Source organism: Orycteropus afer, unplaced genomic scaffold (genome assembly GCF_000298275.1).
Source record: "Orycteropus afer afer isolate SDZICR_OR568_19922 unplaced genomic scaffold, OryAfe1.0 scaffold00003, whole genome shotgun sequence".
Lineage (NCBI taxonomy): Eukaryota > Metazoa > Chordata > Mammalia > Tubulidentata > Orycteropodidae > Orycteropus > Orycteropus afer.
Window position 1 is genome coordinate 29,757,833 of NW_006921590.1, and position 12,483 is coordinate 29,770,315.

General features: G+C 36.9%; 1 protein-coding gene across 1 annotated transcript in view; it reads right to left on the bottom strand.

Annotated features, from left to right (window-relative positions):
- The window catches only part of TOPBP1 (DNA topoisomerase II binding protein 1), a 98,710-nt gene that overhangs the window by 51,627 nt on the left and 34,600 nt on the right, over window positions 1–12,483 (bottom strand). The window contains exons 10-13 of the mRNA XM_007936973.2: window positions 11,590–11,924; window positions 10,784–10,956; window positions 6,668–6,879; window positions 5,190–5,476 (exon numbers count right to left, since the gene is read on the bottom strand). Coding sequence (XP_007935164.1) covers window positions 5,190–5,476; window positions 6,668–6,879; window positions 10,784–10,956; window positions 11,590–11,924 — 1,007 coding nt within the window. The remainder of the gene's footprint in view (window positions 1–5,189; window positions 5,477–6,667; window positions 6,880–10,783; window positions 10,957–11,589; window positions 11,925–12,483) is intronic.

Consider the following 12,483-nt stretch of genomic DNA (forward strand, 5'->3'; position numbering starts at 1 on the left):
TCTTTTCTTTGTTGAAGAGGGTCTGGGTCGCTTGTCTGCCTATTCCTCCATCTTACCAGAAGTCCCCAGATAAACAAAAGTTGAGAAATGTTATTGCTAGTATATCTGCCCTACTAGAAATACTAAAGGGAGTCCTTACATTGAAATGAAGGGACACTAGATAATAATTCAAAGCCATATGAAAAAGTAAAGAAAACCCATGAAAGTAACTACATAGGTAAATATAAAAGCCTAGTATTATCATTTTTTGTTGTAACTCCTCTTATTTCCTACATGATTTAAAGACAAATGCATCAAAAATCATAAATCTATGTTAATTAGTATACCATGTATAAAAATGTAATTTGTGACAACAACTTAAGGGGGGGACAGAGCTATGTAGATGCAAATTTTTCATATGTTAGTGAAGCTAACTTGGTGTCAATTCAAACCAGACTGTTATAAAATTAAGATGTTAAATGTAATCCCCATGGTAAGCACAAAGAAAATACCTAAAAACATACAAAAAAGAAAATGAGAAGGGATCAAAATAGTATGTCACAAAAAATCAAACACAAAGACAGTAATGGAGGAAATGAGGAACAAAGGAACAAGACATAACAGGAAACAAACAGCAAAATGGCAGAAGTCCTTCTTTAGTACTTTAAATGTGCGTGGTTTAAATTGTCCAATCAAAAGGCAGAAGGATAAATATATATCATGATCCATCTATATGTTGTCTACAAGAGACATACTTTTGATCCAAAGATACAAAATGGGTTGAAAATGAAAGGATGGAAACAGATATTCTACACAAACAGTAATCAAAAGAGAGCTAGAATGACAACTATATTAATATAGAAGATAGACTTGAAGTCAAAAACTGTTGCAAGAGACAAAGACAAGTATATATCGCTAAAAGGCTCATCTGTCAAGAAGACGTAACAATTATAAACATGTACATACAAGCATAGTGGCTAAGATACTTGCCTGCTAACCAGACGGCTGGTGGTTCAAACCCACCAGCCACTCCTCGGAAGGAAGGTTGGGCAATCCTACTTCCGTAGTGATACTGCCTCGGAAACCCAAGGAGGGGTCGCTATGAGTCGGGTTTGACTCGACGGCACATAACAACAACAACAACAACAACATACAAACTAACAGAGCACCCCGATATGAACACTGAAGAAAAATATAGACAGTTGTACAATAACAGGTGGAGATGTCAATACCACACATTCAATAATGGACAGAATATCTAAAGAACAGTTCAGTAAGGAAACAGAGGACTTGAACAATACTATAAGCCAACAAGACTTAACAGGCATGTACAGCTCACTTAGTAATAGCAGAACATTCTTCTCAAGTGCACATAGATCATTCTTTAGGACAGACCTACATGCTAGGCCACAAAATAGCCTCAATAAACTTAAGAAGACTGAAATCATACAATGTATCTTCTTTGATCACAACAGAATAAAACTAGAAATCATCAAGAAAAACTGGAAAATTCACAAATATGTGGACATTAAACAATATATTCTTATACAGCAAAGAAATCACAAAGGAAATTAGAAAACATTTAGAGATGAATGAAAATGAAACATAACATATCAAAACTTATGAGATGTAGCAAGAGTTGTGCTCAGAAGGAAATTTATAGCTGTAAAGTGAATAGTAAAAAAGATCTCAAATCAGTAACCTAACTTTTCACCTTCAAGAACTAGAAAAAGAGTAAACTAAACCCAGGGGCAAACCCCTAATTTATTGCACATAACAGACTATCAATCATAACCCCCAATGCACAAATAGCAGAAGATTAACTAGATGAGTGGGGCCTTCTAAAAATTAAATTCTCATGTGCATCAAAAGACTCCTACAAATGAATAAACCTACAGATTGGGGGGAAAATATCTGGCAATGACATATCTGAAAGGGACTTATCTCTACAATTTATAGAAAATTCCAACACCTCAACATCAAAAAGACAAACAACCCAATTAAAGAACAGGCAGAAGACATGAACAGATACCAAAAGATATTCAAGCAGCCAACAAACATATGAAGAAATGTTTGTAATCATTAGCCATTAAAAATAAACCAAACTCACTGCCATCAAGTGAATTCTGACTCATAGTGACCCCCTTTGGGTTTCTGAGGTGGTAAATCTTTACGGAAGTAGATCGCCCAGTCTTTCCCTTCCACGGAGTGGCTGGTGGGTTTGAACCACCAATCTTCTTGTTAGCATTCAAATGCCTAAGGCACTATGCCACCAGAGCTGCTTTCATTAGCCATTCAAACAAAAAACAAACTCACTGCCGTGGAATCGATCTGACTCATAGTGATCCCTCCTTGGGTTTCCAAGCAAGTATCACTCGGAAGCACATTACCCAACCTTCCTTCCAATTATTAGCTATTAGAGAGATCCAAATCAAAACAACAGTGAGATATCATTTCACCCCAGTATTAATAGCAAAGTTCAATAAGACAGAAAATAACAAATGCTGGTATGGATGTGGAGAGACTGGGACTCCCCTACACTGCTGGTAGGACTATAAAATAATATAACCACAGTGAAAATCAGTATGGAGACTCCTTAAACAATTGGAAACAGAAATACCACTTGATCCACCAAACCCAATACTAGGTACATATCCTAAAGAAGTGAGAGCCAGGACACGAATATATATATGCACATCCATGTGCATCACAGCACTATTCACAACAGCAAAGAGACCTAAAGCCTATCAACAGAGGAATGGATAACCAAACTATGGTACATACACAATGGAGTATTACGCAACACTAACGAATAATGCAGAATCTGCTAAACATCACATAATGTGGATGATCTTGGAAGACATTATACTGAGGAAAATAAGTCAATCAGAAAAGGACAAATACTGTATTAGTCCACTACTGTAAAAAGTCAAGGAAAGGTTTATCTATGGAAGGAAACTTTCTTTGTTGGTTACCAGGGATAGGAGGGAAGGAGAGGGAAAATGGCCAAATAGGTAAGCAGTTAAGTACTGACTTGGGTGAAGGGAAAGGAAATATACCAAATGTGAGTGACCAGCACAATAATACAAAGGAAAAGGAAGACACAAAGAGGTGCATAAGAGGTACAGACAACAAAGATAAACACTTTTACACATACAGCACTGCATTATCAGTTATAGATAATAAGGAGATACATAGGTAGACATTCTGAATGATCAAGTGTGTCTACGCAAAAGGGAATATACCTATGACCATGTATTTCTACAGATGTATTTGTATGTGCTGTAACAATGTCCATATAAATAGTACTAACAGAGGGCAAAGTTATAATACCTTCTTACTCATAGCCAACCACCCTGATGGAGCAAGTTGTCGGACCTGTGGACTTGGGACCATAGTTGTGAGGGACATCAAGCCCAATCAATTGGCATAATATATTACACAAAACATTGTTCTATAACCTACTATGGTGAGTAGCAACTGGGGTCTTAAAAGCCTGCAAGCGACCATCTAGATACAACATTGGTCTCTCTCTGTCTGGAGCAAAGAACAATGAAGAAAAACAAAGATTCATGGACTAGTGGACCATGTGAATCTCAGCCTATAAGATCATGACAAGAGAGGAACTAGATGGTGCCCAGCTACCACTATCAACCACTTGGAAAGGGATCATTGCAAGAGATTCTGGATACAGTGTAAGAAAAATGTGGAACAAAACTCAAAATCTTAAAAAAGACCAGGCTTACTGGTCTGACAGAGTCTGGTGAAACTCCCAAGACTACAGCCCTGAGACATCCTTCAGGCCTGGAATTGAACTCACTCCTCTGGTTTCCAGCCAAACAAGAGACAGGAATAGAGGATGAACATTTACACTAGGTAGATACACTCTTCAGAACGATCAATCATGGGGGATCACAAGGATAGTAGTTGCACAGAAAGATAGCTCAGGGGACAGGAATGCATAGGAAGGACATAGGAAAGCCGTAACTACAAGGAAGAAGAGGGAAGGGACCTGTTACATTGTGGGGATTGCAGTCAATGTCATGAAAGAAAATGTGTATGAACTACTTCATGGAAAATGAATTTGCTCTGTAAACTTTCACCCAAATCACAGTAAAAAACAAACAAACAAAAAAAAAGAGTAAACTAAACCCAAAGCTAGCAGAAGGAAGAAAATAACAAATTAGAGCATAGGTAAGTGGAGATAAATGAAACAGAGAAAATAAACTAAACCAAAAAAGTTGGTTCTTCAAAAATATTATCAGAAGTAATAAACTTTATTGTTGTTGTTATATGCTGTCGTGTCGGACCCGACTCATAGTGACCCCTCCTTGGGTTTCTGAGGCGGTATCACTACGGAAGTAGATTGCCCATCTTCCTTCTGAGGAGTGGCCGGTGGGTTTGAACCACCAGCCTTCTGGTTAGCAGTCAAGTGCCTTAGGCACTATGCTACCAGAACTCCTGGTTCAACATTAGGGGAAAAAAAAAAAAAAATCAACGAAATACATCACATTAATAGAACAAATGAGAAAAACCCTCATGATTTTCTCAACTGATACAGAAAAAGCATTTGACAAAAATCTAACACTCTTTCATGATAAAAACACTCAGCAAACTAGGAATAGAAGGAAATTTCCTCAACACAATAAAGGCATTTATTGAAGAAAAGCAAAACAAAACAAAATCCACAAAGCTGCTATCATAGTCAACACAAAAAACCAGAAGGCTTTTCCCTTAAGATCAGGAACAAGACAAGAATGTCATGTTGTATGTTTCCAGAATCAACACACAAATAACAATGCATTTATGTTGCAGATCATAAACTGATTTTATCCCACTATTTCATTTGATCCTCACTATAAATCTGTGATTTTTCAGAACAAGTACTATCTTCTTTGAAGCAAGGAAGAACCTGATGCTCAGATATGTTAAAATGATCTGCCTAGAGTCACACAGTTCATGGCAGAACTAGGACTTGAATCCAGATCTCTTGATTACCAGTCCAGTGTTTTTTCTACTAACGCCATATATATCTATAGTTGTTAACTCATCATTCTCTTGTATCTGTTGGGATTCAAGAACATCAATCTACTCGCAAATATCTCTTGAAAATTTATTACTACAAACTTAAAGGCTGATGTAAAATTTGATGTTTTATCTTTACAAATTATAAAATTGTTAACTCAGGGCCAATTTCCTATAAAATTTACCTTCACATCAAAGGATGGCTTGAAGAGTTTGTCTTTGGACAGAAATTTTGATGGTGTATCCAGATGCAATGAGGGCTCCTTCTGGAGTGGCTGTTCTATGGTTGGGGAGACTGACACCTGTCCAGTGTGTTGTGAGATCACAGCACGGAAAGCTTTACTCTGAAACTGGTTCATATCTAAAGGTGTAACAGCTGTTTTCTTGTGTGTTTCCAGCTGTGTCTCAGGATGCTCTGGTGTACTTGGATTTAGATTCATTGCATTTGTTACTTCAGTTTCCAAGCTTTGCTCTAGGGATTTAAAATGAAAAGAAACAATCCATGAGCCACTATTGTCCTCTTTTTTCCTCCTAAGAGATATGTAAGAATCTATTTTTTAAAAATCTTCTTACTAATTTACAAGTTAATTCTCAGGTATATTTTAAATCACAAAATTATATACCTTCTCTGTAAGAAGCAAACCAGATGGTGCATTAAAATATATGCTGACTTAGACAAGCACATTACTGGAACAAGTAATTAATGAAAATGGATTCGTGCTACTTCCTTTTGTTATATCTTGTAATACTCTCAGAATTTGCCAAAAATTATGTAAAAATTATATACCATGTCGATACCATGTCAATGGTAGAGTAAAAAGGAAACCACAATCACATGTACTTAGCGTTAACAAACACAGTCTGAAAATACAGGTCAGTCAAGTTTGGAAAGTCCTTAACTAAACTTTAATATAACCTAACCATCACTTCTGCACCTGTCATAAAACTTCCAGTGTGTCTGGTAAATATGTAATGGTCACCCAATAACATAATGCCCAACAGTGGCTGGCTCATTGGACCAAAAGTACTGCACCCAAACTGAAAAGCAGAAATGAATAACCTTTCCTAAAAGTAAGCATTAACACATTCCCTCTTCAGAAACTATCAAGTTGTAAAAATACAGTTGACCCTTCAACAACACAGGTTTGAACCACATGGATCCACTTAAATGTAGACTTTTTCATTGACTGGTACTACATAGAAACATATTTAAGAGAAATGAAAAAGCAAAAAGGTCAGACAGAAATTAGATGTATTTCTGTAAATTTATATTGAATGTGCCTAACTCTCCTGCCTCCACTTCTACCTCCGTCACCCGAGACAGCATGTCTTTTGCCTCCTCCTCAGCCTACTGAAGACAATCAGGATGAAGGAAGATCTTTAATGAGTAGTAAATAATCATCATGATGTACAGTTTACAAACTTATCTGTTGTGTACGTGTGTATCCTTGTGTGAAAACCTAGTAACTCTATGGCAAGAACTGTGTTAACTGTTTATGTTACCAGCAAGGCTTCTAGCTAGCAGAAGGCTAACAGTAGTTAAGTTTTTGGAGAGTCCAAAGTTATATGTGGATTTTCGACTGTGCTGGGGGTTGGCATCCCTAACCATTGTATTGTTCAAGGGTCAACTGTACATATAAAAGAACAACATAAAATCATTAACCTTCTTCAGGAGGATCTTCTATCAGAAAATGGCTTTCATCTGCTTTCTTTCCCATTCTAGCAGTCTGCAAAAGCCAAGCTACATTGACTGCTGGTAAGTTCCACTTCTTTGCAGCTTCAAATTTAGAACCACCTGGTTCTTTCAATATAAGATGTGTACTGGCAAACATGCCTTTCTTTGGATTGGATTTGCGAACAAAGAATTCTTGAACGCTGAAATTTGTATTAAAGGAAAGCAAAGAGTCATATACACAATTAGTAAACTAAAGTTTCTAACATAAGAGTGTGGCTACTGTTCATGCAAATATAAGAAAATATGCATTGATTTATTATTTCTTAAATTAAGCTAATTTCCTTCAAAATGCCTACTCTAGGATTTAACTATATTGCTACAATTACATTTTATAAATACATAAGCAAATTAAAGTAGGCTTTTAAAGAACACATAGAAAAATTACCTCCTTAATTAGTCATCACCCACCTACTTTGTCCTTTCCTCCCAAAGAGAGGCATGGGACAATCAGGGGAACAAAAATAGTAATAAATAACAACACTTTATCTCTCAGCCCACTATAATTTCTCAAAGCATTTTCACAGATAATCATCCTTTGGCATCTGCAGGTGATTGGTTCCAACCCCCTTTCCCCCCATACCAATCTGCCGATGCTCAAGTCCTTTATATAAATGGCATAGTATTGTGTATAAGCTATGCACATCCTTCCTTATAATCACCTCTAGATTGCTTATAGGAGCTCTGGTGGTTCAAACCCATCAGCCACTCCTCAGAAGGATGACTGGGCAATCTACTTCCTTAGAGATACTGCCTTGGAAACCCAAGGAGGGGTCACTATGTGTCCTGACCGACTCTGTGGAAGTAAGTGAGATTACTTATGATACCTAACACAATGTAAATGCTATGTAAATAGCATTTTATGCTCCCTCTTAGCCTTTTAAGGGATTGCTCTGACCACTTAATCACTTTTTTATTTCTCCGAATATTTTCAACATGCAGCTGGATGAATCTGCAGATGTGGAACCTGTGGATAAGGAGGGCCAACTATAAACTCATTTGATCCTCTCAGTATTTAAGTACCAGTATTTTAAAGACATGGAAAAAGTTACAGATAGATTAAATGACTTGCTCAACCTTGCAGCATATGAAACTCAGAATAAAGAAGTCTATCACTTGAAATATAAACAGAATTCATTTTCTTTTATGACTTACTGATGCATTTCCTGTCCCAAATTTGCAATGAATCATTTCCTCAAACTTTAGCTTCTTTTTAGTGGGAAATAATATTCTAAGTAATAATCTGGACACTGGGGTTGCTTGTGCTATTGGGTTGATAACTATTTCAAGGCTTACATATTGTTTTGATTTCCTCTTTCAACCAAGAGTTATTAAAAAAAAAGTTCTAAAATTTTCAGTTGATAAGAGTTTCTCATTTTGATTTTACTATTAATTCCTAGGGCTTTTTGTACTGTGATCAGAGAAAATGGCCTGTACACTCTCTCTACTTCTGGGAATGTACTGAAGTTTCCTTTCTGGTCAAGTTTTAGACAACTTATAGGAGTGTGCCACTGGTTCCTGAAAAGATATGCACACTGTTTTAGGGTAGATATCTAATTAATTACATCCTTCCTTATTCTCTGTCAATTTGATCTGTCATGAAGCAAAAAAGATGAGAGTCAAAGTCTCCTACAATGATTCTGTTGATTACTTCTTGTAACTCCAGTTGTTTCTGTTCTATGATGGATACTCTTATTAGGTACATAGACATTGTATCTTCAGCAATGAAGATATCTTTATCTTCATTTCAAATGTTCTTATCTTTCTTGTTCAATACTTTATATGAATTCAAATTTGTCTGATGTTAAAATTGCAACCCTTCTTTCAGTTTGCAGTTTATCTTTACTCCCATTTAATCTCCCCATCCCCCTAAAAACTTTCTGAATCACTTTACTCTAGGTATGTCTCTTGTTTAAAAGCATAAAGTTAGTTTTTGCTCAATGATCTCATTTAAAAGTTTGTCTTTTAATGTGAAAGTTTAGCTCATTTACATTTATCGATATAACAATTGTTCACCTATAGGTTGGGCCCATACGGATTTTGGAAGCAACTTTTAAATTCATTTTTCATCACTCCTACTTTGCATTTCTGCCTGAAAACCAGAGAAACAATGGATGTATACTGAGAAAGAATAAATCATCCATATAGCACATGGACAAGAATAATGCTTAGGCAAGTTATATGCAATAATGGTTCATGAATCAGTATTACTTATTTCCTTTATTGATGAGTAAACCAATTAAACATTAATGCATACAGTCCTAAAATTTTATCAGGCATTTACCTAGTAGCATTTCCCCTTTGCCACTTTAAACCATCACACAGGCATACCACACACTATCCAAAAATATAATAAGGACACCTAGTCAAATTCTAGGAGCTCTGGTAGCATAATGCCTAAGGCACCTGACTGCTAACCAGAAGGCTGGTGGTTCAAACTCACCAGTCACTCCTCAGAAGGGAGGTTGGGCAATCTACATCTGTAGTGATACCGCCTCAGAAACCTAAGGAGGGGTTGCTATGAGTCGGGTCTGACTCGATGGCACATAACAACACAACAACAGTCAAAATCTAATTTGAATGCTCTCCAATAAGTCAAAACAAAATGATACACTAATCTCCCATGACTGATTGTTCTAAGGAATGTATCTACATAGTGTCAATGTTCACCTTACATGCCTGTCTACTGCTTGGCTGGACGCCATTGGAGTGAGTTCAATTCCAGGCCTGAAGGGTCACTAGGGGCCATAGTCTCGGGGGTTTCATCAGTCTTTACCAGATCAGTAAGCCTGGTCTTTTTATGATTTTGAGTTTTGTTCCATATATTTCTCCCATTCTATCCAGAATCTCCTGCAGTGATCCCTTTCTGAATGGCTGACTGTGGTAGCCAGGCACTATCTAGTTCTTCTAGTCTCAGCATCATGCAGGTTGAGGTTCACATGGTCTACTAGTCCCCTGGACTAACTGTTTCCATGCACCTTTGGTTTTCTTCATTCGTCTCTGCTCCAAATAAAGAGAGACCAATTATTGCATCTTAGATGGCCGTTTATGAGCTTTTAAGACCCTACTCATTACTCACTGAAGTAGGATGTAGAACAGTGTTTCTGTGTGGTTGTTGTTGTATAGTATATTACGCCAATTGAGCTCGCTGTCCCCCACGAAAATGGTCCCGAACCCACAGGGCCAACAACTCGCTCCCTCAGGGTGGTTGGCTATGGCTAAGAAGTCACTACAACATTGCCCCATTCTATTTATATGGACATTCTTATAGTCATATAAATACCTATGTAGAAATAGTATCTGCCAAGCATGTATGTTCATGGGTATATTTCCTTTTGCCTAGACATACCTGATCATTCAGCCTGTCTACCTATTTATCTGTTGTGTTGTGTTATTGTTATGTGCTGTCGAGTCAGACCTGACTCACAGTGACCCCTCCTTGGGTTTCCAAGGCAGTATCACTATGGAAGTAGATTGCCCAACCTTCCTTCCAAGGAGTGGCTAGTGGGTTTGAACTGCCAGCCTTCTGGTTAACAGTCAAGTGCCTCAGGCACTACACTATCAGAGCGGCTACCTATGTATCCAGCAGTAGATTAATATTTGTTATAACTGATAATGCAGTACTGTGTATGTAAAATGTGCTAATCTTTGTTGTCTGTACCTCTTGTGCATCTCTCTGCGCCTTCCTTTACCTTAGTGTTATTGTGTTGGTCACTCTATTTGGTATAATGCCTTTCCCTTCACCCAAATCAGTACTTGTCTCTTACCTATCTAGCAATCTGAAGGGCAGTATTTGCACAGGGAAATAGCTCAGAGGGCAGGAACACATAGGAAAGAAGGACGCAGGAAAAAGGTAACTACAGGGAGGAAGTGGGAAGAGAGCTGTTACATTATGGGGATTACAATCAATGTCATGAAACAAAATGTGTAAGAACTGCTATATGGACAATGACTTTGCTCTGTAAATTTTCACCCAAATCACAATAAAAAAACAGAAGCAAAAATTAAAAAGATACACTAAGCAAATGCACTAAAAACATTATATACCTTGCTCCAAGGTGATTTGCTAAGAATGTTAAAGACTCTTTTTCTGCTCCAGCACACTGGCTGAACGAAATAACACAATCTTCTAAAGGAGTTGTTCCTGTCTGTATTGGGACTGGAGTGAAGAGGGGATTTGACTTTGGATCAACTAAAGTCTGGAAGTCTATACAAGTAACCTTTAAAAACAAGAAAAACATTATCAACTTGAAATACACAATTCGAGATTAATATTGGTTCAGTTACAGTAAGAGTGGTTTTAACTGAGATGAAAAACATTTTATGTAACAGAAACTTGTATATGTTTATTCTTAATATATTTCAAATTATAATATTCAAGTAAATACGTATAAATTCATTGTATTAAGACACTAAAATATTTCAGATTTATCATTTATTTATCATTGAATACTGCTTTATATTTAATTTTGGCCATGGTATTAGTTTGTAATTTTTTTCTCTTCATTCTTATAAAAGGTCAATAGTGAAATCACCAGTAGCAAGCTACAAAGAGATAACACAAAAGAGCATGTCCTGTTCTGACTGTAAGAAAACAAAGAAAAGTGAATTAATATGAGATGAGCAGGAGTGACCTTCAAAGGAATGGTGCTCTGGTGGCCCCAAGGAACAATAACCTCTACCATTCTAGAATTAGGACCATGATACTTGTACATATTCATATTTTAGATTTTTTCTTGCTAAAAGTAAAATCAAGGTAGTATCTAAACACAAATACCAATTTACCTGAGTTGAAATGCCTAAGAAAGAAACATCAACACTTTGGGCATTCAACTGCTGCAATGTTTTCTTACCAGCCATGTATTTGTAACAACTTCGCTTACAGTTGCTTCTACTTCACACCCCAGAAGAGGAACCACTGCATAATCAGCAACAGGTCTGCTCTGAAGGGACACGATTTTTCCAGCATTTTCTCTTATGATGTTTTTAATATTAGATTCATTTTCATTACTAAAACCCAAAACAAGGAAACTCTTTTGGCTAAATAAGCCTTCTTCAGTAATTATAGAAGTATCGTCAGGGAGGCAACGACTGACAGAAGGCTGGTTTTCTTCTTGCAGAGAAATATGAGTAGAATCGTTAAAAGGTCCAACTTCAGATTTCTCAGTCTCAGACTGTTTAGCTTCAACTGGAAAAGAAAAAAATAAATGTTTTATAGTAACAGATAACTTATTTCTTAGCAAGGATATTAATGTAACTTGGATTCTACAAATTGTGGCCACACTTAAAAATTCAAGGCTTTAAATGTACAAAATGAAGAAAAAATTGTGAACCCACCCTACCTTCTGGGCTACCAAGTATTACCATCTTCCATGAAGCAGAACAACAGCAATCATGTTACTGTTCTAAGTATTTCTAGTTTACTAGAAACCATCCAAAAACCAAACTCAATGCCGTCAAGTTGACTTTGACTGACAGCAATCCCTCCTTGGGTTTCCAAGGCAGCATCACTATGTTAGTAGATTACCCAATCTTCTTTCTGAGGAGTGGGTTTTGAACCTCCAGCCTTCTGGTTAGCAGTTAAGTGCCTCAGCACTACGCCACCATCAGTAGTTGCAATAATTAAAGTTTCAATGCACCTGTCTCAGTACCATAAGAACTGACAATATACCATTAAGGAAAAACACAAGTAACAGGTCTATGTAGTGTAACTGTCAAGCCCTAAAATTTGTATGGAAATAACCATA